Source organism: Pleurodeles waltl, chromosome 4_1 (assembly GCF_031143425.1).
Source record: "Pleurodeles waltl isolate 20211129_DDA chromosome 4_1, aPleWal1.hap1.20221129, whole genome shotgun sequence".
NCBI classification, from domain to species: domain Eukaryota; kingdom Metazoa; phylum Chordata; class Amphibia; order Caudata; family Salamandridae; genus Pleurodeles; species Pleurodeles waltl.
Window position 1 is genome coordinate 608096489 of NC_090442.1, and position 24556 is coordinate 608121044.

A 24556-nucleotide genomic window follows, 5' to 3' on the forward strand; every position below is an offset into this window, starting at 1 on the left:
TACTGTAAAACCCTGCAGTGAAATGTTCCCTGCATGTATCATCGGAGTGTATGAGGTATTTGTACTCATGGTTTGGGGAGTCAAAACTCCCAATCCTGCCTGTCGCATTGCCTCAAGAGGTGCTCCTATTGGACTAAGGTCCATTAAGGGTCTTGATTGTTCACAAGCCTGTCCTCCCTGTGTCATTATTTGTGGAGTTATAAGAGACCCTCCTCTTATCGTTTCATGAGTTAGGACTCCCTGTTCACACATCCTTGTTTTCTCCTGTGCATATAACGGCACCGGGGGACCAACTGTAATGGGTAGTGATATAGCAGCAGGTGTCTGGCCTGCTCCCAAGCTTCTTGGAGCTTCAACACCATAGGTCTGATTCAATAATCCTGGTGCAGGTTCTTTTAAAGGACCCGCTACTGGGTTGTACCCAGGTATCAGTTTCGGCGGTTGTGACACTAACTGCGGAGTTGATTCAATCTGCACTAACCTTGGCTTTGTATATATCGTGTCTGGCTGCACCACCAAGTTCGTAGTAGTCTCAAGCACTGGAACATCAGGATAAATTCTTTTTATCTGTGGTGGAAACTGCAACTGTATCGGCGGGTCTGGAGCAGTGGGTACACTGACACCATTCTGTATCAAAGCTGTATCGCTATTCTGCACTGTATCAGTAACACCCTTCTCTTTCGTCTGGTTCCCAGGATCCAAGCTAGTACTTGGAGCATTGTCGCTCACCGCGTAAGGTGGCGGACGATCATGTAACAGCCTATCCATAAACGCCTCATCATCTGAATCGTCCTCTTCTTCCCAAGATCTTTTATTCTCCTTGTGTTTGACTGGTTCTTTGTCAGTTTTGCAAGAAGCTTTCTTTCCCTGTGTTTCCTCTGCCTGGGTTATTGCCGGAAACAGCTTCAACCCATCCACTATTCCTCGTCTCCACATTTTGTTCTCATTATCCCACCTAGCCTCTGCATAGGATTTTTCAGCTCTTGTCAGTCTCCTGTGAAATCTTTCTAGTCTAGGTTTAAGAGCCATCAGGTCCCAAATTGCCAAAGCCTCATACTGTGCTGGTCGTGGAGGTGGTTGCTGCGTACTTAACATCCACCTCAGATTTTCTAACACCTTTTGATTAAACGTTCCATGTTCAGGAAACGCTAGACACCCTTCTTTCTCTGTCAGTTTACGCCATTGTTTTATCCATAAACACGGTGCAACACCCTTTTCTTCCATAACCGTGTAAGCTGGCGTACCCTCAGGTGGTGTAGGTTCCCCATCAGTCGCAATGATATACACATCTCCTTTCAATGCACTTTTAAATGCTTTAACAAAATTCATTTTATTTTATATTTACTCAGAAAACGGCTTAGTTCCCAGGACACTCTTCACCTACCCTTTGCTCAACCTATTGCCTCTCACGGACGTATCCCAGCGCGGCACCACTGACGTCACACTCACACACACTGCAGCTGACAAAGTCTTGCGGCTTGTCCACACCTCACTAACTCCTTACAACTCATACAAACTAATGCAAATTATTGCTAGCACTTTAATGACAACACAAATCTGCCGGTTTACTACAGGAAGGGTAACACATTCGCTTCAGAACTTTACAGAGATTTCACTTGAAGCCTCGGCCGCTACTCTCTCCTTCTCAGTTCCCTCATACGCAAGCAGAATTCGTCCTGCAAATCCTACTCTCGACTTGTCAATGACTCCTTCTAGTGCACTTTAGAACTTGTCAAATCTCCATCGAAGGTTACACACATGCATCATAACTCGAAACTCGATCTGTCAACCACGCCCGATTGACCTACTAAACCGCACAAATTACAACATAAACCATTTTAACATCATACTCCGGAGTCTTAGACTTCAATAGGCCCGTATACAACAACCAACCACGTGGATAATTTTGAGCAACAAGCGCTGCATTCACATGAAGTACGCCGACTTCCCTACTTTCATGCTGTGGAGTACGCCCACTCCTTCTAAATAACACTAAATTTGGCCTAATCACACTCAAGTATTCACAATCACCTGCAAAGTGCATAAGATTTAATAAGCGCAAAAAACCCTACTATGGCGCCGAGATCATTCCCAACTCATTTAGGCAGGCTCCGAGATCCCGGGAAAGCCCATGGCAGATCTAGCAACTCATCATCTTTCCAATTTGCATTATCACAAGAAAACAATTGAACAGTGAAAACTCCGTCCTAGGGCCCCCAAGGGCCTAACCGTACTCTGCTACCAGAACTGTTAACGCGTCCGTCTATGTCAATTTATACACATCAGGACTCTTTTTAGGCCAATGAATCTTTGGGCCCAGTGGTGAGACACCGTAGGACGAGATAACTAATCAAAATATCAATCAATAGGTCAATAACATTGTCAACGTTTAACATCAAATTAGACATTAATAAACGTTTGGCGCAACCATGACCTTTCAGTCATGAATAACCACACCTTAATGGAGTTAATAAGTTTTATTCCCTATTGATTACAATCTAGTAGCAAAGGCATTAATCTCAAAGTCAATAGACAGGTAAGCACGATTATAAGATGGCAACCACAATAAGCTTTCGATAATGCAAAGATTAGTAACATGAATAATCAGATAGATATAGGCAGATTATAACACATCGAATTTCTAAGATACTAGTTCAGCATAGCACCACGTCAGTCACGTCAGTTTGTCAGTCAGAGTGAATACCTCGTCTAACCTCTATTTAGCATTAGCATGTTGGGCGTCATGCAAAACAATTTTGAACACCAATTTGGAAAACATCTAACTAAGGTCTCTATCAAAACATACAGCAGTTGGTACCTAGAAAGAAAGGCAAAATGAATTTCCATTAGCAATTATATAATTAGCCTCCTCTGATTAGGTCAGCATTCAGGATCAGTCTTCGTCATCAGTCAGATCACCGTCAGTCTATCTAAGTTAGAGGCAAGAGACACTCTCCTCATAAGGAGAAAAGTGTAAGGGACAGTGATATGGGCAAGAATGGTTTGTCTAAGTCTCAAATCACAGAATAGTGTGACAGAGTTTCGGGATGTAATCAGTATCATTCCCTACCTAATGCCTAAAGCCCGGTTATTTCCTGTGTCATGGGTTTTTCTCCCTTTCTAGTAATTCATTCCCCCAAAATATACCCCATCATTGTTAACCTATCAAATTATACATTAAGTAATGCATTTGTCATCTCTCGATAAAATATTGGCTTCTGATTGGTCTTCATAATCAGTCTTCCGTAGGTGGCATATCCGGGGTTACTTCATCAGCTTGGCACACGTCTCAGGTTAAAAGTTCTCGTTCCCTCGTCTCATTGTCCTTGGAAGTATCTACAAATGTTTCGAGGCACAATCATTTTATACTAAAAGATGCTAGCATGCGGATGGGAAAATATCCCGATGTGTCGAACTAATACAGAGAGAACAATAGCTAGGTCATGGTTGTTTGCAAGTTTCTGCACACTGAAGAGACAGGAAAAATACGCCTTTAATATGAGAGCTACACAGCTTCTGCTTGACTCACGCTAACTTAAGATATACGAGTTTAATGAATGCAGTTCTATACGTTTTAATGTGCTCAGTTAGGCAAACTATAAACAATTATTCCTTACAGTTGACATTAGTTTATACATGTGAACGATTCTCCATTTTTATGAATACGCTATTAATAAATGTTTTATTAATACAGCATTGTTAGACATAAGCATTTCACGTCTATAATATGTAATATCAAAATACGCTCTCTCAGTAGCATTAGGTGAGGGTAAAACACTCCACTGGGCTGTTTAACACATAGTTGTTAGAGTCTCAGGTCAATGGGTGAAAGGGCGGACCCAGGCAGACTATTAGTATATTGATATCAATTAGTCTGCTTGACAGTGCTGCCAACATACAGACCTACAAACAGCAAACACAATGCAACTTCATGTTGCTTGATTGTGGCCCTGCGCTCTCAGTAATATGTCCCAAACCTATTTCACATGGCCTTCGAGCGATGGGTGGAATGGCACCGACCTGCCTCGTGCTGAGCAGCAAAGACTGTCCTTGTGAGCGATCGAGTGGAGTGGACTTTGCCAGAGTACAACCAATGACATAGTACAACCAGCACACAAGGGAACGTCTGGTGCTCGTTCCTACATTCTTACGTTTCGAGTGCCTTCACCGCCATGCTTCGGACGTCCAGGATGTCCAAACTTGCCCAGGTCTGACCAGAACGAGGTGGATCAGAGCAGAACACCTAATGTCGGAATGCACCACATTCCCCCAAGGGGTTGGGGTGCAGTCCCTACCACTTTATACAGTTCACCTTCTGGTATCATGTTGCGCCCCACTCTAAGGGTCGGTTGTGAGTTGGGTTTGTTTATTTGAGAGAACTGGCTGAAGTAAGAACAGAGATTGCTCACCAGCTTTTGTTCCCTGTACTGTGGGAGTGCGGCAGCGGGAGCTGATTTCATCGTGTATACCCAGAGCATATGTTCAAAAAATGAACTGCCCTGGTAAAACTTCTAAAAACGGAACTATTTAGACGTGATTTTTAATTCAACTTTACTTTTCCGAGGAGGGCACTCACCCTTTGTGACAGGACTCGAACTTCAATTTTCCACCTTTTAAACTGAATCACACTGTACTCTTGATATCCAGTCAAGCTCTCTGAAGTAGGAGTAAAGTAACATAAATCCTAAAAATAAATACATGTTGACCCAGTTTATTACATATCACTAAATGCACTAATCCCTGTTTGCATTTGCATTTACAGTACTTAGAGATGCGATTCAATAAGTATGTGCGGCTCCTGGGAACCATCCTGTTCATCATACAAACAGTGAGTACTGCTAGGACTTTCCCGTACTGTTTATGGAATTTTGTTTTACACAATGTAAATAATTCAGAAATTAACTGATAATAAGGAAAGTACAAAACCTCCAAAGAAGCCCCTCCAAAATGGCAGCCATCTCTGATCTGCCAACCTGTGCACTTGGAGTAAGCATATTACTCAGGTAATGGGGAGTTTCTATAGATCTGTTCAGCAAGGGAAATTTAAGTACAGTTTAATATGTAAATTGACTTTTCAATTAATGCAGTTCTGGTATGACCAGTTACCTTCCCATAGCAATGACCAACCATGTGCACTGATGGTCTCCAAGCATGGCCGATGTTTGTCTCCTGCTTCGCAGACCGCTTGTCCATGGAAGATTAGGTTAGTCCAGAGGGGGCAGCACTATTTCACTTATCTGACAGTACCTCATAAGTGCAATGGTGCATCTGTAAGAGGATCTGCTACCTTCACAAGATGGTCGGTTCATCACCGTGTGGCATGTAAAGTAGGAACCTCTGTTTGAAGAGCAGCATGGCCCTAGTTCCCAGTCTGTAGGCAGATCAGGATTGCGCCTCACCCATGAAGCACACATACATCTCCACAGATGCATTATGGGTTCCTCTGTTATAGGTGTCTCCTGTGCCCCTTCTGCAAGTATCACCTACCCCAATGCCACAGTTTTAGGTGAAGTGTATTTCCAGAACTTCTATTTATTCATCACATTTCCATATCCACTTCCATTCGCACTCTGATTTGATGTAGTAGAAATATTATGGCTACCTATAATGTCACAGTGGTGATCTTGAAACTCTAATATGTTAATTGTAAAGTAGCGCACTGAAAACCTATATTGAGTTTTATTTTCTGTAGAATAGAGATGGAAAGTGATGTGGTATAGCCTCAAAACTTCGCGTATAGTTTAGTAATTTGATTCCATGTGATTTCTAATGATGTTAATTAATAGTTTTCACTAAAACGATAACACATTTCTAAAAAGAAAAGCTTTAAATGTTACATTCAAAGGTCGGAAATACAGTTCTGCGTTATACCGAATGCATTGATTGACAGAGTTATTTCTTTTTAGAATTAATTGTAACATGAACACTGACAAAGCTTATTAATGATGACTTAATCATTGGAAATGTTATATGTGCCTTACTTGACATAGTTGAATGTGCCATTTAATTCACTTTAGTTAGCCTGAATAAGGCCTGCAGAGCACTGTTTTCAAACTGTGCAGAAAAATGTTTAGTCATTCTTGCTAATGTCATATTTCTTTCAGACTTCGTCCCCATAGAATGTTAACTTGGAAATAGATGTCCTGTTGTTTTACCCATAGTGAGCCAGAGAAAGTAATATTGAACCCAGTACATTGAGGAACTGTGGAAATGGACTATATACAATTGTTTTAACTCATACAGATGAGATAAGATGGGTGCCTTTTTCATGATGGACTTGGGAATATGTGCCTATGTTGCAGTTCCATGTCGCATGATGACTTTGATTGGACAGTAAAGTCCTCCGACTTATGTCACTGCTGATGGACGAATCGTCAATCATTGTGGGCTTTAATATACCGTTCCCCATTTGGATCAGCTGCATTCTTTTCCAAATTCACTTGGACTTTGATTATAGACATCTCTTCCCTTACCTGCATTACAATGCTTTGCCAAAACTTAGAATTTTTCCCTGACAAAAGAAGAAGACTCTTGACTGAGCTTCTGAAATGCTGACACCTTCCCTTTTTACTTACTTTTTGCCAACCTTGGTTAGTGACCTTTTACCCCAGATGTTCTTTCTCCAAATTATTTTCACCCTTTTCCTTTTTTACATTTTGTCATCAGGTGTTTTAGCCCAGCACATGCAAACATGAAACTTGCCAATTTGTAGGATTTTCCCTTTGTCCTAGCTCGGTAACTTAGAAGATTATTAAATTGCCTTCTTGCTTAAAAGAAGTGGACAACGCTTGTTCATCGAGCATCAAATAATTCTGTTAAGATTTTGTATCACTATAATTGAGTGTTTAGTCCTTTTGATGTTAGTTCATCTAAACTTTCTCCAACACCTTGGTCAACCCATGATGATTCTGTATCTTTATAGCTTTGTCTTGAGAAATGTTTACATTAATCTGAGCCTGAGCATGTAATAAACCCTTTAACTATATTCCCAAATGGAGTTTACCTTGTATGGCCAAATGGGTCGTACTGTAGTCCTAAATTGTTGTTTGGGTTTCAATGTCTGACCTTTATACCCCTTATGCTAGGAAAAAAGGTTCATTGACCTGATTTAGAGTATGCCTGAAATGCTTCAGCAGAGTCTTCTGCACCATTAGGGGTACTCGCCACTAAAGCACAGCACTGTGCAGCAGCTCGCGCAATGCACAAACCGCTACACACGACTCCCCTGGCATCAGCGATTAGGCACTTAGAAACACACATCCAGGCATCACTCACCTGAGAGGTCCTCTTCCCAGGTTTTCAGTCACCATAAATGGTTTACTGATCATTGATCTATTGAGGCTTTCAATATAACCATCTCCAGTCCACATTGTTGGAATAGTATCTGGGCGGTCGAATACCTGCCTAAAATGCTTAAACCTGAGCAATCAGCAAATAGGGCTTCCTCTTCCTGAGGCTCAAACCACTGTCCTTTGTAGTTTCTATGATGATTTGAATGTTGTGTCATTTGTAGATTTTAGTATAATTTAGTAATGTGTCATTTTTTGTATATCCCTGTATTTCTTTTTTCCAGATCTTGTATACAGGAATTGTAATCTACGCTCCTGCTCTGGCCCTGAACCAAGGTAAAAACTGAGAGAGACAAGGACTTTGCCTGTTATTCTTTTCAATAAATGTAGCCAAGTCATAACACAGTGTTACATTTTTGTCCCTTAGAAAGCTTAGCACTTTGAGAGAACCCTTTAATCGACAACCCCCTTTCACTGGGTCCATGTTGAAAGTTACATTTCTTGCAAAACCTCAACTGCTTGTTAGTTAACATCGGCAACAAAAAAAATAACCATTGTATGACATAACGCTAAACTGGTGTTTAGTCCGTTTGTAAGCACTCCCGGGGTTGGCAGATTAAACCGCGTAATGTGTTTAATATCAAATCATTTTTGGTTAAGCGGGAAAGTTAAGATGTAAACCTGCACCACAGCTTCCGTAGCTGACACAGCTTGCTCTTCGTGCACAATGCTGGGCGGAAACTGCTCGCCCCGTAGACACCAACGTCGGTGGGTGCGGTGTTTACTTTGGGGGTTATTCTAACTTTGGAGGAGTGTTAATCCGTCCCAAAAGTGACGGTAAAGTGACGGATATACCACCAGCCGTATTACGAGTTCCATAGGATATAATGGACTCGTAATACGGCTGGTGGTAAATCCGTCACTTTTCCGTCACTTTTGGGACAGATTAACACCTCCTCCAAAGTTAGAATAACCCCCTTAGTGTACAGTTACCGCACCATTACAATTTATGGACATCGGAATGTCGAATGGCATGGCAATGCCAAGTGTTTCCATTTTCCGAGGGGCACAAACTTCGAATGTTGGCCAGTCAATTTGTGCCAGGAATTACCTCGAGGAAACTATTTGGGAAAAATCGCAGGGGTGTGGAAGTATTGCAACATTTGGAATACTAACTGTGCACAATAGGAGTTTGCGTCTGAATCAAGATTTGCACGCATCCAGGAGTGAGTGCCAGTGAAGGGGTGTCGAAGCAGCATTACTGTGCCCGCACAATTTTTAAGCGGGAAAATGTTACAAGAAAACCCAGGTTGTTTTCTCTTTGTTCCCTTATCATTCCCAAATATGAATAATTTGCACTTCAAGAAGATTTTTTGTAAGCGTAGGAAGCAATACTGCCTAAAAGCTGTGATGTGCTACACAAATAACCGAAACTGTCTTGGTACAAATCTGATGTGAGCTGCAACTTTTCAATCGTCCTTGGGATCCACCTGTCGTGAAGCTGTAGATATCACTGATACAGTGCTTAATTTGTAAAAAAAAAAAAAAACAGTAAGTGCCAGTGCCCTTCTCAGCAGGCCATGACAGCCTGCATCAGCCATTACCCCTGCCAGAGCTACCAACGACAGTGCTAACACAACTACTGACCATTGTATACTATCAGTGTGAGAATTCAGACTATTCCAGTCCACCCAAAGTTAAAATAAAGGTGTGAGCAACAGGTATTTACTACGTTTTAATGTATAATGACACACTAAACACAGTTGTTGTGCTCATCTCGAATTAGACAGTGAAGGCCACTGTGTGGAGGACTACTAATGGAGCTGGTGCTGACAACTCAGTGCTGGTGTCAAGCACCCGAAGACCATCGGCTCAAATTAAGCACTGCACTTATAACTGGGACAAGAGTCCACGAGCAAGTAGCAAACACGAGAAACCAACTAAAAGCGTCAGATATCCCTAGCCATCCACGAAAACCAGCAATAGACAATGGTAGCCAGCTCCAACAAGTGTCTGGCTCTTACCACAGGTCATAAGGTGAAATTGTGATCACCTGACTGTAACCGTGTTTAGGCATCTTTAAGAGTAGAAGAAAATATATTAAAGACCAGCATATAGAGTGAGCCTCCTCTGCAGTTCTTGCACGGTATGCACCTGGATACTTAGCAGGTTACACTATCTTTATGTTGCTGTGATGAGTTATTTGTACAACTCAGGACTTCACAGTCGGGTAGCATCCTGTTATTATTGGCAAAGGATCGTGCTCGTGTTTCGAAGGGGTTTAAGGAATGAAGCATTCTCATCCCTGCATTCTCCAGCAAAATCACGTCCCTATTGCACAATATCACACTTTGCAGATTTTTAACCAAAAATGTGTATGCATCCATTATTAACATTCTCGGCCCGTATTTGTAGACAAGTCTCCCAGCACAGGTTTGTGTTGCTTTTTAACGCCTCTCAGTTGAAGGGGCCTAAAATTAGTTAAATCTGATGTTATGGCTCTTTGGTTACTGGACCAACTGCAGAATGCTGGGTGAGACCTGGAGGCATATGTTTAAAGCTTGACACAGAGTATATATCATTAGATCCTTATTATTCCAAATATAAAATAAATATATATATACAAATATATATATATATATATATATATATATATATATATATGTAAACCTACTGGTGATAGCCTGTAGATAGTTAAAATTAGGATCTAGTTTCCATAGGCATTTTTTGTTTTGTCTATAACTTTGATGCCGTTTGACGTATCTTCACAAAATATTAGAAACTAGTATGCTAGGCACTTTAGCTGCTCTGGGGAAAGTTTCAGGGTGATTTGTCAAGCATGGGCAGAGAAAAACGGGGGGGGGGTTTCCAAAACATATTTTCCCCATGCAATTTCCCATAGCACTAGACTACAGCCTGAACCAGTGGACCGAATTATACAAAATTTGGCAGCAAGGTAATTCTTGCTCCAGGAAGAGCTGTTCATGTTCATTGGTGTAAATCCATTTAGTAGTTTTGGAGTTATTAAAGGAAAAAGAAATATAGATATCTGGGGTTGTGCACCCTTCGCGGTTCCACTCGCAGAGGATCAGCGGATCTGGGGGAAAAACAAGGCCCTGATTAACTGGCCACAACCTCAGAGAAAAATTGCGTCCGCCATCTTCTTTCTCGCATCCGGTTGGGGGAGGAAAAACACTAACAGAAGGGGTCAGGATACAGGTAAGACTGGGCTGTCACCCCGTTCTAACCTAAGCCAATTTTAAGTGTGCATGGTCAGAAAGAGATATGTCAGAAACGAGTGCTGAGTCAAGGTCCCGTAATAAGGAATGGATGAGAAAAAAATTATCTATAGGAGAGTAGGACTGGTGGACATGGGAGTAAAAGGAATAATCCTGGGCGCCTGGGTGTCTATAGTGCCAGGCGTCTACAAACTCAGGTCGGTGAGGTCACGTTTAAGGACCGTGGACATTGCTCCAGATCACTGAAAGGAGGTAGTACTATGGTCAAGTTCAGGATTCCAAACCAGGTTTAAGTCCATCCAGACGACCATGTCATCTCCTCATGTGTCAATTGATCCTTTCAGAGATTCCTGAGGTATACATCTTGTGCTTGGTTAGGGGCATGTATGTTTAGAAGGGTGAGGGATCATGCGCCACATTGCACTGTTAATTTCAGGAAACAGCTATTCTCATCACGGACAGTCTGTACGACCTTAGAGCGATTGTATGATGGAAGCACAAATGCCTTATACACGCATGCCAGAACAACGCAGTCTTAAGAACGGCCGTGTCTTTACCATGCATGCCTTTACAACAAATTATGTTGTAAAAGCGTGTATGGGAAAGGAAGATGTGAGGTAACTCCCCCCCCCCCCCACCCTTGGCCCTAACACGCCACCCCAGCCGTTAATACTGTCCCCCCGCTCCGGGCCCTAAACGCCCCAGCCCTGAGCCCTAATACAGATCACACCCTACCCCTGCAACTACCCCGACTCCCCTCCTAATGCCTAAAACCTTGCCCCCTACTTAAAAATACCCCTACCCCAGTCCCCCACCCTGAGCCCTAAAACTGTCCACAGCCCTGCAAACTTCCCCTTATCCCCACCCCTGAACCCTAAAACCCTTCCCCAACCTTAACAACTACCCCAATCCCCCAGCCAGAGCCCTAAAACCCTGTCCCAGCCCTCACAACTACCCCAATCCTGTCCCCTGAGCCCTCAAACCCTCCACCTACCCCTAATAGCTAAAGTACCCCCTCCCGCCCTAAGCCCTAAAAAAAAAAATTGCCCTACCCACCTACACTGCCCCTAAAAACCAAACTACCCCGACTGCCCCACCCACCCTAAAAAAAATAACTACCCCAGCCCCCCAACCCTACCCCTATAAACTAAACTACCCCAACACCCTCCACCCACCCTGAGCCCTAAAACTTTCCCCCAATAAGTAAACTACCCTGAACCCCCAACCACCCTAAGCCCCAAAAAAATCTATCTGCATCCCCCACCCTGCCCCTAAAAACTAACTACCCCAACCCCCTACCCGCCCTGAGCCCTAAAAAAAACTACCCTGACACCCCTACCCCTAAAAACTAAACTACCCTGACAAACCCTACCAGCCCTGAGCCCTAAAACCTTCCCCCCAATAAGTAAACTAACCCAACCCCCCTACCCACCCTAAGCCCTAAATCCTTCCCCACCACTAAAAAAATACCCACCAACCCTACCTCAACCTTACTTACCTTACTGCATCCTCTCTGGGTTTTTGGGATGTGACATGCAGGCGACATCCTGTCGCAGAAGATGAGTTTCTTGCAAAAAAATTTGATTGGGGTCCTGTAAGTGAAGGTAAAGCCATGTCTGCATCCTTTTCTTTGGGACATTGAGGCCTGCATGTTAGAGGTAAGCAACTGAACTCCTGGGGCGGTGGCCATGGTGGGAGACTCTGTGTGGTCTCAACACAATAGGTGTAAAGGGATGTACATGGGAGTCTAGGAGGTCAAGACCTCCAAGCGGTAGAAGGAGGGAAGCAGGCATTCAAGCAGAGGCCAGATGCCAGTGCAGAGTGTGATGTCCAATCGGGTGGAAGGAACAGCCTAGCACAACTCGTGCTAGTCAATGCGTGAGGATGCACATCAAAGAGTGTGGCATAGAGAGGGGGACAGTGGGGCAAGGGAGTTCCTTACAGACCCTACAGGTGGCAGGAGCCAGGATGAGCAGCCATTTGAAGATGTACATGGACAAGTGGGGAATATGCAGACACAATGATATAGGACATTTGATCCAATGTGCACCATAATGTAGGAGGTATCAGGGAGACCACTTGTATGTGGCCTTCAGTTGGTGGTGAGGGAGCAGCCGAGTAAAGGGGCGTTTAGGGTGTGGGAGGCAATCCATTGATAGGGACCAAGTTTTCACCATTTTTTGCCAATAGGGGGGGGAAGGTTGATTAAAAGGCTATCTGGTATAGACCGAGCCAGAAGTAGGGGATGTGGATCTCTAAAGATTGCAGAGTGGTTCAATAAAGTATTTTTTGGTTTCACTGGATATGAACTCCTTGTTGCGGTTAGAGGCACTCTTAGATGCCACCATGGTTCATGTGGGTCGCAAAGTTTTGCGAGTGGGAGAGGAAGGTAGGGAGGGGCAGCCCTCTCTCGAGGTTGGTTTTAAATTTAAAAGAATCTGGGCCACTTTCAGTGATCGCATGATAGGTGTTTGCCCTCATACATGAAGATAATGGTGAAGGGGTGTCTCCACTGATAGCGGACGTTAAGGCCCTGATGTTTGCTGGGAACAGGTATGAAATTCCTGTGACATTGTTGGGTGATGGGTGCAAGATCTTGAAATATTTGGACATTGTGACCCTTGAACACCAAGTCTCTCTTCTTCCAAGATGTGTGTAGGATTGCCTCCTTTTCGATAAAGAAGTGCACCCATATCAAAATATCCATATGAGAGTCAAGTGTATTTTCCAGGTCATTCACTCACTAGCAAAGCCCATCAACGTCCCATTTGAAATTGTGGATATAGGACTTAAATTCCATCTTAAGAGAGTCTATGTAGTTGCAGAGCTCCTGGAGGAAACTGTCCATATAAGCTTGAGAGGTGGATGCAAGCATCACAGGCTGGGGGTCGACACTGAAGTGGCTACAGAGGGATCCATGCGTGGCGGCAGTGCTTAATTTGGAAATAAAAAGGTGCTGGTGCCCAAAGCTCTCCTCTGAAACACGCGGCTGCTGCAATTAAATGTGTGAACACGGAATACTGAGGCAGGGTAATCCTGAAGCCATCCCGGGCCTCTTTAATCTATTTACAGCCACTTTCTGCCCCTTCAGCTCACTCTTGCAGCTATCTGCTTTCTCCTCTTGCGACGCTTTTTTGTTTTTCTCTTCCTCCATCTTTCCCATATTTCTCTTTTGCTCACAGTAAATGCCTGAGGCAGAAAAATAAGTGACGCTCCTCAAAAATAAGTGCGGGTGCCCAGCACCGGAAACTGCCAACACAAATTAAGCACTGGGTAACGGGGATGTCCTTTAAAAAGGCACCTAATACGTCTTTAATGGATTTGCCATGTGGGATTACAGGGCACCAGTAGGATGCCAGGAAAGAGCCCTGATTGCAAGTTGGAGGATCACCAGGTGAGTAACCAGAGAGAGTCTCTACCACTGAAGTGGTAGAGTTCAAGAATGGTTCGGGAGAATTGCCAATGCAGACTTCACTGAAGTAGTCAGAATCCACTCCCTGCCCCTCAGTAAGTGCAGTAAGCAGAGCAAGTAGCACTGACCAGAGGAGTGGTAAAGTACCAGAGCCAAAGTCAACAGATCATGTATTCATGAGGTCCGACCCCGATGCATGTTGCTGGAAGGAGAGGTTCTAGCACCAGAGTCAGAGAGGAATCCTGCTGGCACTCACCCCTCGGGGCCCCAGTTCGCTGGTAGTAACGCTGATGTGCCCTAGACTCTGTGACAAGAGATAAGCATGTGGTTCCAGAAGTCAGAAATTGTCCATTGGCATTCACTCAGGAAGCAAGCATCTCTGTGGGCTAGCAAGTGGGGCGGTGGCTGGGGGTCCCAGAAATCCACCCCAACCAAAGGCACCCCCAATAGTCACAATGACCACTGGGCAGGGCAATGAAGGAGGGGCACGAGGTGCAGGACAATCAGTCTCCACAGGGATCCCACCTGGGGCAGAGGAAGCAAAAACTTGGCAGGAGGGGGCCAGGGGCAACCCACTCTCAAGTACTCCTTATCTCCTAGGTCGGACGAGTCCAAGGTTCCAATAAACATCACAGTGGGATCCTCTGTAGCTTTGGAGTCTTCCTGGGACTCGTGGGCCCAGGCCCGGGCACTATGCCCCAGACCACATGCCACTATGTGGCGTACCCGGCAGGCATCTAATCAGCCAGCAGAGGAGTCCTGCCTCTGGGTGCCTCTGGCCAGCAACAAACCATGGATGTGGCAACAGCCCACGACTTTGCGGATGATGCGGTCAACAAATTTCAAGTAGGGCTGGTGGCATTGCAATACCAAGTCCAAGTAGGCCCCAGAGGCATAAAGGTGCTGCAGTCGCCGTCCTGTCTGCAGTGAGGCCGCACTGTGGGCATGGGAGAACAGGAGCTGCAGGAGCCTACCACAGTCCTCGCAGAGCAAGAGGAGAGCCCGGGTAGTTAGCCTATGACTACTTGGATGAGGGGCTCGGTCCTGGTGCTGTGGATGGCTACAGATGGCTAGTAAGGGCCCAGAGCCTGAGCAATATGCACCAAATGCCATTTTCAGTCAGGCTACACACACCCCACAATTTTGTGGGGTGAAGGGGTTTCTTCAGGGAGTAAAGTATTTTCCCCAATGGATGAAAAAAGCCCACCTACAAAGCGACCTTCCCCAATGAGAAAATGTACTATATATATACAATCTGCATTCTAGTAATAGTAACATCCAAAAATGTTACATGACCAAATAGTCAGTCACTAGACATTCCTAGTAGTATGCCTGGAATCTTGTGATTTGTGCGGCTTTCCTAGTCTACTACTGCCAATGTTTGTGAATTCCAAAAAGTAGTAAATCTCCATACTTAGGAGTACTTCTGGGGGTGCAGATTTACTACTTTCCTTCTAAATCAGTCAGTTTATAGCTTTAATTTCATGATTACAAAAATAAACAAGTTAAAACCTCTTCTCTTCTCTCTGAAGATGAAAGTCCATTTTAAAATATGAAAGGCCTGTTTGCATTAGATTAGGAGAACAACCAACATAGACATCTCAGACCCCACCTAGCATACCCAGACCTGCTTAACAAGCCAAGAATGTAGTTTGGGGGGATTCATACCCCAATCACTCCCTCCCCCCCGGAATCTTTGCACCTAGACCGGTACCAAATCAGTTCCCTCAGCCATTGGTAGAGCCATTGTCACTCTTTGAGGTCAGAGTGCAACAGTCAGAGGCTGAAGAGCAGGAACCCCCCTCTGTAGACAGTCAAGTGCCCTAGAGGAGTCCCACTCCGGGGTCCTTTTCCGAGATGAAGTGAATGCTATGGGGGACATAAAAATACCCAGTGAGGCTACACTCAAAGTGCACATGATGGCATAAAGTGAATACACAGCAGCACCTGTGATGGTGTAAGCAAAGCGATTCTACTGCTGACCTGACAGTAAACGGGACACTGCGTGTCCTCTCTTGGAAGCAGGCTAAAGGAGGCGGCATCCTCTCGCTGTATACACACGGGAGCGCACTCATATCATCCCTCCTCCTCTGCCCTGGTACCTGCCCCTCATTGTGAGCTCACGATTGCAAGTCGAATCCACAAGTCATTCTCCGAGTAAATAACAGGCATTATTGTTCATCTTAGCCGTCCACATATCTGTCTTTTTGTTCTTCGAACATAAAGATATGAATTATTACTTAACACAAAATCTCAGTATAATTTTTGAAGACTGGTGATCTACAGGGGTCACAGTGTGAAGTGCGTGCACTTCCGTTGCCTTTCAGTGAATAGAGTTATGCTCCGCAAGGACTGGGGCGTGCACACAGGAATTAATCGCCACCTTACTGGTTTGGGTGACATTCAGAAAAGGTTGAAATCTGTCCTCAGTCAGTAGTGCTTATCATTTATGAGTATGGGGGAATAGTTCTGCAGCAGCACCCTTCTATGTACCCTTCCATGATATGTGCCAGAAATGCCCAACTCGCTATTAGTAAAAGTGCAACTAGAGTACTGCCTTTTCTACTTGTATTACCTTTATCTCTAAAAGAGTACTACATTATTACTACTTTGACTGCTCCACAATGCCTTTGTGAGTGGGCTCGCAATGTATGTTGCTATTTTATATTATGTTCCTTCTCAACTATGCTTGATTTATTTCCAGGTGGCATGTCTAGAAAGTATAGTAAAAAAACAAAATAAATACAACACATTGTTACCCCTTCAATACAACTGGACAATGAGGTCTTATTGCGCCGGGCCCGGTTTTTTTCTTGTTCAGCTCACTGAACACCACCTCCATCATGCTCGGGAATGGTGTGGTCTCAAGAATAGCTAATGCGTAAAAGAGACATTTTCCTGTTTCTCCTGTAGGGGTTACATCAAAAAATGTGTGTTTGTTGTGGCCATGTCACCGCACATTTTTCTTCTGCTCACGTTTGTGACATAAGCTAGAAATCTAAATATTTGTTGTGAATCAAGATGTTGGTTCTTGCAGAATCACAGATATCTGCGAACTTGCTTCAGCCAGGTACTTGCCTCAGTTGCAGCAGATAAGCATTCCAGAGGGACGGCCCTGAACAGAGATGGCTCCTCCATCATGATTTCCTCAGCGAATGCATGGACGTTATTTAGCCGTCGTCAGAGGCTTGCAGGCCGGCCCTCTGTGACACCTGGCACTGTCTTTGCGACCAGTGGCAGAAACACAGTGGCACCTCGCCCTTATGTATGTCAGTTGGGGCTCCACTGTCTTTGTTTTCTGTCAATTTTTTATTACACTAACAGCGAGTAAATATGTATTATTCACTATTACCTAGAATATATGCCCTTTCCATGGCAGCTGAAGTAAGTAAAAAATTTTTTTAAATGTATGATGTGTGCGTTCTTGCGGGTGAATGTGTTTATGTGAGAGAGTGTATGTAAGTGTAAATTTGTGTGTATGCGTAAGTATGTGGGTGAGTGTGAAAGTGGCGGTCAAAGGGCAGGTGATGTCACTTCTGCCTACACATGTCATTTTGGTGAACTGACGTCCATGAGCGCATGTACGGCAAGGTAACTCCATCAGTGTGTTATCCTAGAGTTGCCTTTCTTCTTCATGCTCTCTGACAAATCATAGGAGCCACTCTGGTGATCTTCATTGCTTATGTACAAAAAAATATTTCAATGTCTTACATTGGTGCAGTAAACAAATGCATCCTGACAACTCAACCGGCCAAGTAGGCACCTTTAATTTTTTGTTCATGTTGTTGACGCTGCCAGTTAAGGGATTGGCTTGAGCCGCTTGGGGTCTGTGCAGTTTCTCCAGCCAGGCTGTTAAACACATCCAGGCTGGAGAAACCTAAGTGCACATGTGTGTTTGGCCAGCCTAAGATGGCTGGTCAAACACAAAGGCTCACTTATGTGCACTATCTCCTCATCCTGCCTCCCACCTCGTGTGGCCCAGCCCCGCCCCTACCTGCACTGCTAGCTGAGCCAGCAGCTGAAAGATAAAACGATAAATAAATATTGTTATATCTTTCAGCTCCTGTCTTAGCCAGGGGGCGATGCTCCTTCACCATTGTGAAGAAGCCGCCCCTGGGTTGCTGGCAGTAAATCAATTACAACCAGATTAAATTTTTCTCTATTGGTAAGTCAGTGGAGTTGATTGTACTGATGTGTGCTTTTTTTCCCCACTGTGCAGAGTGTGGTATGTACCCATCAACTTTAATTAGCCATTATTACCGATGGTGGTACCATGACTGCCTAGTCCGTCATATGTGTTTTGTAAATCCCTGCCATACTTCTCAGTGTCTAACATAGCTGGCTAGACTTGGGAGCCTACTGCAGAGATCTAGTAATTTGTATGGACCAGAAGAAATCCTGACAGTCTAGACCATGGGTACTCACAAACTTTTTCTCGGGGGCCAAAATTGCAGTATGGTTTGCGGCCGAGGGCCGCACTGAAGTGACGGCGGGGGGCGGGGCTTAGAGGGGGCGGGGCTTAGAGGGGGAACAACCACCCCACCCCCTTTTTCAAAACAATGCCCCTACCCCAGTAACACACACAGCGCGCACACATACAGCGCCATCTGCTCTCACCCCTACCCCAGTAACACACACAGCGCCATCTGCATACAGCGCCATCTGCTCTCACCCCTACCCCAGTAACACACACTGCGCCATCTGCACACCTCGCCATCTGCTCTCACCCCTACCCCAGTAACACACACAGCGCGCACACACACAGCGCCATCTGCTCTCACCCCTACCCCAGTAACACACACACACAGCGCACACATACAGCGCCATCTGCTCTCACCCCTACCCCAGTAACACACACAGCGCCATCTGCTCTCACCCCTACCCCAGTAACACACACTGCGCCATCTGCACACAGCGCCATCTGCTCCCACCCCTACCCCAGTAACACACACAGCGCCATCTGCTCTCACCCCTACCCCAGTAACACACACTGCGCCATCTGCACACAGCGCCATCTGCTCTCACCCCACCCCAGTAACACACACACACAGCGCACACACACAGCGCCATCCGCTCTCACCCCTACCCCAGTAACACACACAGCACGCACACACACAGCGCCATCTGCTCTCACCCCTACCCCAGTAACACACACAGCGCACACACACAGCGCAATCTGCTCTCACGCCTACCCCAGTAACACACACTACATTAAAAACAAATAAATAAATAACCAAAGAGCCTTACCTGACTCAAAGCACTGTAAAGATGCCACAAATGTGGAACAGCAGGCAGGCAGGCGGGCAGCAGACGTGGAGCCGGTGACAGGAAGCAGACGACCAAAGCCCCATAAAAGTTAGCTGCAAGCGCTGACTTTTATGGGGCTTTGGCTTCCAGGATCGTCAGGGCAACGGCATAAACAATGGCCGCCGTATGTAAACATAGAGGAGGGCCGCGGGAGCATGCTCCCGCGGCCCTCTTCTATGTTTACATACTGCTGCCATTATGATATGGTGTTTGGTGTGCGTCTCGCGGGCCGCCAAGCTAGGTCCGTGGGGCCGCTGGCGGCCCGCGGGCCGTACTTTGAGTACCGTTGGTCTAGACTCTGCCTTTCATGGATGATAAAAGGAGTGTCATTGAGCTGGATGTTCTTTGCAATGGTACAGAACTGCATCTCTGTGCCACCAAGCATCTAAAAAGTACTGTATTTATCTGGCCAAAATGCTTAACATTGTCTTTTCCTATCTTTTACAGTGACAGGATTTGACTTGTGGGGTGCTGTGGTCGCAACTGGAGTAGTGTGCACTTTCTACTGTACCTTGGTATGTTTATGGCTCACATTTAAAATTGTGTGAAGGTGATGGGTTCTAACAGATGTTTCTTATATTATCTGCTATTAGTCACTCGGCAGCAGTTTATTTGCTAAACAGACAAGGTCGCTTTGATATCCTCAGTGTAACACAAAGCTCTGCCACGGGGTTTCAAAAACACGAGTTGAAGCACAAAACACTAGGAGTGACTTAAAAAGCTAGACATTTAGGCCCTCATCCTGACCTTGGCGGGCGGCGGAGGCCGCCCGCCAAAGTCCCGCCGTCAGGTTACCGTTCCGCGGTCGAAAGACCGCAGCGGTAATTCTGACATTCCCGCTGGGCTGGCGGGCGGCCGCCTTCAGGCCGCCCGCCAGCCCAGCGGGAAAGAGGCTTCCACGATGAAGCCGGCTCGGAATCGAGCCGGCGGAGTGGAAGCTGTGCGACGGGTGCAGTTGCACCCGTCGCGTATTTCACTGTCTGCGCAGCAGACAGTGAAATACATTTAGGGGCCCTCTTAAGGGGGCCCCTGCAGTGCCCATGCCAGTGGCATGGGCACTGCAGGGGCCCCCAGGGGCCCCGCGACCCCCCCTACCGCCATCCGGTTCCCGGCGGGCGGACCGCCGGGAACTGGATGGCGGTAGGGGGGTCGGAATCCCCTCGGCGGCGCAGCAAGCTGCGCCGCCTTGGAGGATTCCAAGGGGCAGCGGAAAACCGTCGGGAGACCGCCGGTTTTCCTGCACTGACCGCGGCCAAAGCGCCGCGGTCAGAATGCCCTGCGGGGCACCGCCGGTCTGTCGGCGGTGCTCCCGCCGACCCTGGCCCCGGCGGTCTAAGACCGCCGGGGTTAGAATCACCCCCTTAGTCTGGGAGGTGGCAGCATAGGTTCAATGGAGCAAAGTCTAAATGCACCTATTTGGGGTCAGAGAAATCCCTGAAAGTAGTAAAGGATGCGATATTGGTAGATTTAAACTCAACGGCAAAAGAGAGAATTCCAGAGAGGCTTGTCCTACAAAGAGGCCCAGCAGTCATTCCATACCATTCTTCCAATCCCCCCATTGGACAATATTCTGATGAACTTCATTTGACACGACTTGCTCTGCTTGTCTTGCAAACTTGATGACACAATCACCACAACAGTCCTGTATAGTGTAAAAGGCCATTTATTAGGACAGGATTGCAAATAACATCAAACATTTGAATAATTTTAACATTCAGAACTTTCCAGCTTTCTTTCCGCACTGACCCTTTGAAATCCCCCACCTTTCACTTTCCTTCCCCGCTTTACCACCGTTCACCCAGCCGCCAGCTTCCATTCACCTACTTTCCACACTCTCCTTTCATACCCCGCCTCATTCGGGCATCCCCCACACTGTCATCTTTCACCTGCTTCTCCCTCCCCCATGGAAGGGTGGACAGGCCTGCATCTGACTCTCCACCCCCTCCAGCTACAGCCTGTCCTGTGCAACCTGCCCTAAACTGGCAGACCTACCCCGAACAAAACCCCCCAGCTCTGAGCTCATGCATCAAAATGCCCAAACCATGCAGGGTGGGTGGGTGTCCAAACTTCAGTAACACGTCAGAGGCCGACCCCTCCCCTCACTACTATAAATATCCACACCCTGCACTCTCCCTTACTTCTCTCCACCAATCCTGTCCCTGTGATGCTTCCAACGTCACAAAGGATCCCGTGGAGAGACTAGGCTGCACCTCTGCTCTCCACGGGGTTCTTCACTGTGCTCACCAGACCTCTGATCCTCGGCAGGTGAGCCCATAAAATCTACCAAACAAGAACACATTTGTGGCTGTCATATGGGGTGCTCTCAATGTAGCTGCGTAATGGGGAGAAAAGAGGAATATTCTGAAACATAGGGAGAGGTGTAATAAACAGGATCAGAAAAATTGTGCTACCATGTTTTTTATCATGGGATGATTTACAGTCTAGTCTTTTAATTATATCTGATGGAATCAGGACCCTCGATTTCTAATCCCACTAATCAGATCGCACAGGAAAACATTGACTGAAAACACAAACTGCAAAAATGAAACTCAAAAACATCTACTGGCAAAATACATACAGTAAGTAAATATCTCCCTACAAAAATGTTGATCTCTTTTAAGTTGCTAATGCCAGAAAAACTAATTTTCCCTATTGTAGAACTGGGTTAATGTACTATACCAATTCCTGTGCTAGCACATTTAGAGGCAGCCCTTGAAAATTGGCTTACATGCACTTAAAAGTTATTGTATAGTGTTTTTTTTAATGTATGGAAGATATTTTGGAAGTTGATATTTGTGAATCTATTTTTCAGTCTGTGGTCTCACATGCTTGTGGAGTTTCATCAAAACTGTAGATTTGCTGGCAAATCATTTCACCCTCCTCTGCCTCAGCATGCATTGAAATTTGATTAAATTCAAGAAGAAAGAGTTGAAAATATGAATTTGCATAACTAATGGGGCCAGATCTTCAGTCTTGTGTAATTTCTGGAAACTCCATTTCTCATTAGTCATGCGCATCTCTAGAGACCATGCCAGGGAGATTGTGTCTAGTCTTAAAGTCCCAGTCATAAATGTTATGTCCAGCACAAAAGGCCATTGTGGACTATGCCAACTATTGCTGGATGCCAGAAGGACTACGGTGTACATTTCTTGGTTGTTGTGTCTGCATTATTGTATTCAGGTCTGAAGCCCAGCTTAAAGTACTTTGATCCAGTTTTGGAGGTGTCCTTTAAATATTAGGTTCAGCACTGGATTACAATCCATTCCTTTTTTTGGTAGTCCTAGTTTTTGGAGAACAACTGTAGTTACCATAATACAAAAACTAATCAGAGTTGGATGAACTTTTTTGTCTAATACAGGATAAATTGAGGTCTCTGAAAAGGTGTATGCAAGGCTGCCTTCTGAATTACAAGTAGTGTGTTACAAGCCATACAAGTAGTGTATTACAAGCCTCATTTCCAAGACCGAGTCCCTTTAATTGATTTAAAGATGTGCTGAAATGACCTGCTGTCCAGCGCCTTGTTATATCTAGAGATCACGAACACTGTAGTAAAATTGTAGAACAAGAAATAATGTAGTACAATCAACATACGAATATATAAAAAAAAAATCTTGGCCAATAAACTCGGATAAAGTTGAGACTACAAAGCTCTTGATCCCCCTCACGAAGATGGTGTCTACAATCGTCATAGATTAATCATCATAGATTTGAAGACTGAAGGTTACCTCCTAATTATATTGACAGAGAAAATGTCTGAGCGTGGACCAGCAGGAACAGGAACAAGCTGTAGCCTCCATTTTAAACGTGGAATACAGGATAGAGGTGTTGAAACATTTAATGCCAATTATTATGTGAATTAAGTGGAAGTGGACACGCTTCCAGCAACGTTTTCTACTCAAACCTATTTTGGAACAATTTAGAAAGGATGAGTAAGGTTTTTTATGAACTATACCTATGGAAAAAAGCCAAACCATAGAACTGAAAAACATTTGATATTGTTGTTAGTAGGAAGGCATTCAGTTTAAAATGGAAGACAGAAAATAATTAACTGTTGTGAGTTGCACATACCACCACCAGGAGCAGTGACAGAAGCAGACAAATGTAAAAGAAGACAGGATTGCCCTCGTGTATTCAAAGCAATGCAGCCTTCCTGACCTCGGATGAGGAATAACTGGATTATGCAGTAAAACGTAGAGCGAGGCATGGGTTGGATGACAAACAGAGGCTCTTATCTATGGAAACAGCACATCATGTACCGATGAGAATCCACAAAGTTTTAGACAACTACTGCAGCTTGCACGTGCAGCGTTTTCCGAGAAAAGAAATCTGAATACCTCAGTTTGGAGAAAGCATGTGTCAGGCTCAGACTGGAAAAATGTAGCGGTTATTAAAATATTTGCGTTATCTCTGTTGAGGTGGGAGCCAATTCCCTCCAGAGCTGCAGATCAATGACATTTGTATTGCTGTCCAGGAAAGACTTACTGCAGTATCTGGTGGTCTATGCTGAGTCAGATTTAGACCCCTCTGGCATATTTGCTGATTAGTGTCAGGTGTCCCAGCAGGAGTAAACAGACGGCATATCAGCTAATGGAGGCAACACCACCATTTGTCAACACTTTCCAGATAATCGGCCTGGGAATTCCGTGCTCATGGCAGGTTTCACATCTTGAGAGGGATTGGACATCTTCTAGAGAGTTTTAGGTGACATCTCTGTTTACTTCTACGGAGACTGCGGATCCTAATCTAGGAAAGGACCCGCTTGCACAAACACAGCGGAGATAAGATGGTCAGGTGCCCCTCCCCTCTCCTGCGCAGCATTGTTGCGCTTTGTTAAGTGCCAAGGCGAAACAGAGGCAGACATTTCTTCAACCAGAAAGTACGCCTCGGTCCCACGAGGATCAACTCACCAATGAAGGGGCCCGCGGAGAGAGAGACGCAGTCTAGTCTCTCCGCGGGCGGATTCGGGACGGAGGAAGTGGCGCGCAAGGCGCCTCATTGGTTATAAGGTAAGTTGGGGCGGGGTTTAGTGTAGGGTTTATAAGGGGGGTGGAGGGTGGGGTCGGCCTCTTCTCCGCGCCGACTTAGTGAGGGAGGGTCGTTTTGTTTTAGTGACCACCCACCCACCCAACTTAGGAAGGCAGGGGGAGGAGAGGATAGTTAGGCAGGGAAGTGGGGGCAGGTAGGGGCGGTTAACAGTCATTTAGGACAGGTGAGTTGAGAGAGGTAGCAGGAGATGGGGGAGGGTGGAGAGCCAGGTGTGGGCTTGTCCACCCTTCCAGGGGAAAAAACAAGGAGGTGAAGGATCAGAG

General features: G+C 45.4%; 1 protein-coding gene across 1 annotated transcript in view; it reads left to right on the forward strand.

Moving 5' to 3' along the window:
- SLC5A8 (solute carrier family 5 member 8) overlaps positions 1 to 24556 on the forward strand; it is a 97744-nt gene that overhangs the window by 36366 nt on the left and 36822 nt on the right. The window contains exons 2-4 of the mRNA XM_069229034.1: positions 4763 to 4828; positions 7574 to 7625; positions 19695 to 19762. Coding sequence (XP_069085135.1) covers positions 4763 to 4828; positions 7574 to 7625; positions 19695 to 19762 — 186 coding nt within the window. The remainder of the gene's footprint in view (positions 1 to 4762; positions 4829 to 7573; positions 7626 to 19694; positions 19763 to 24556) is intronic.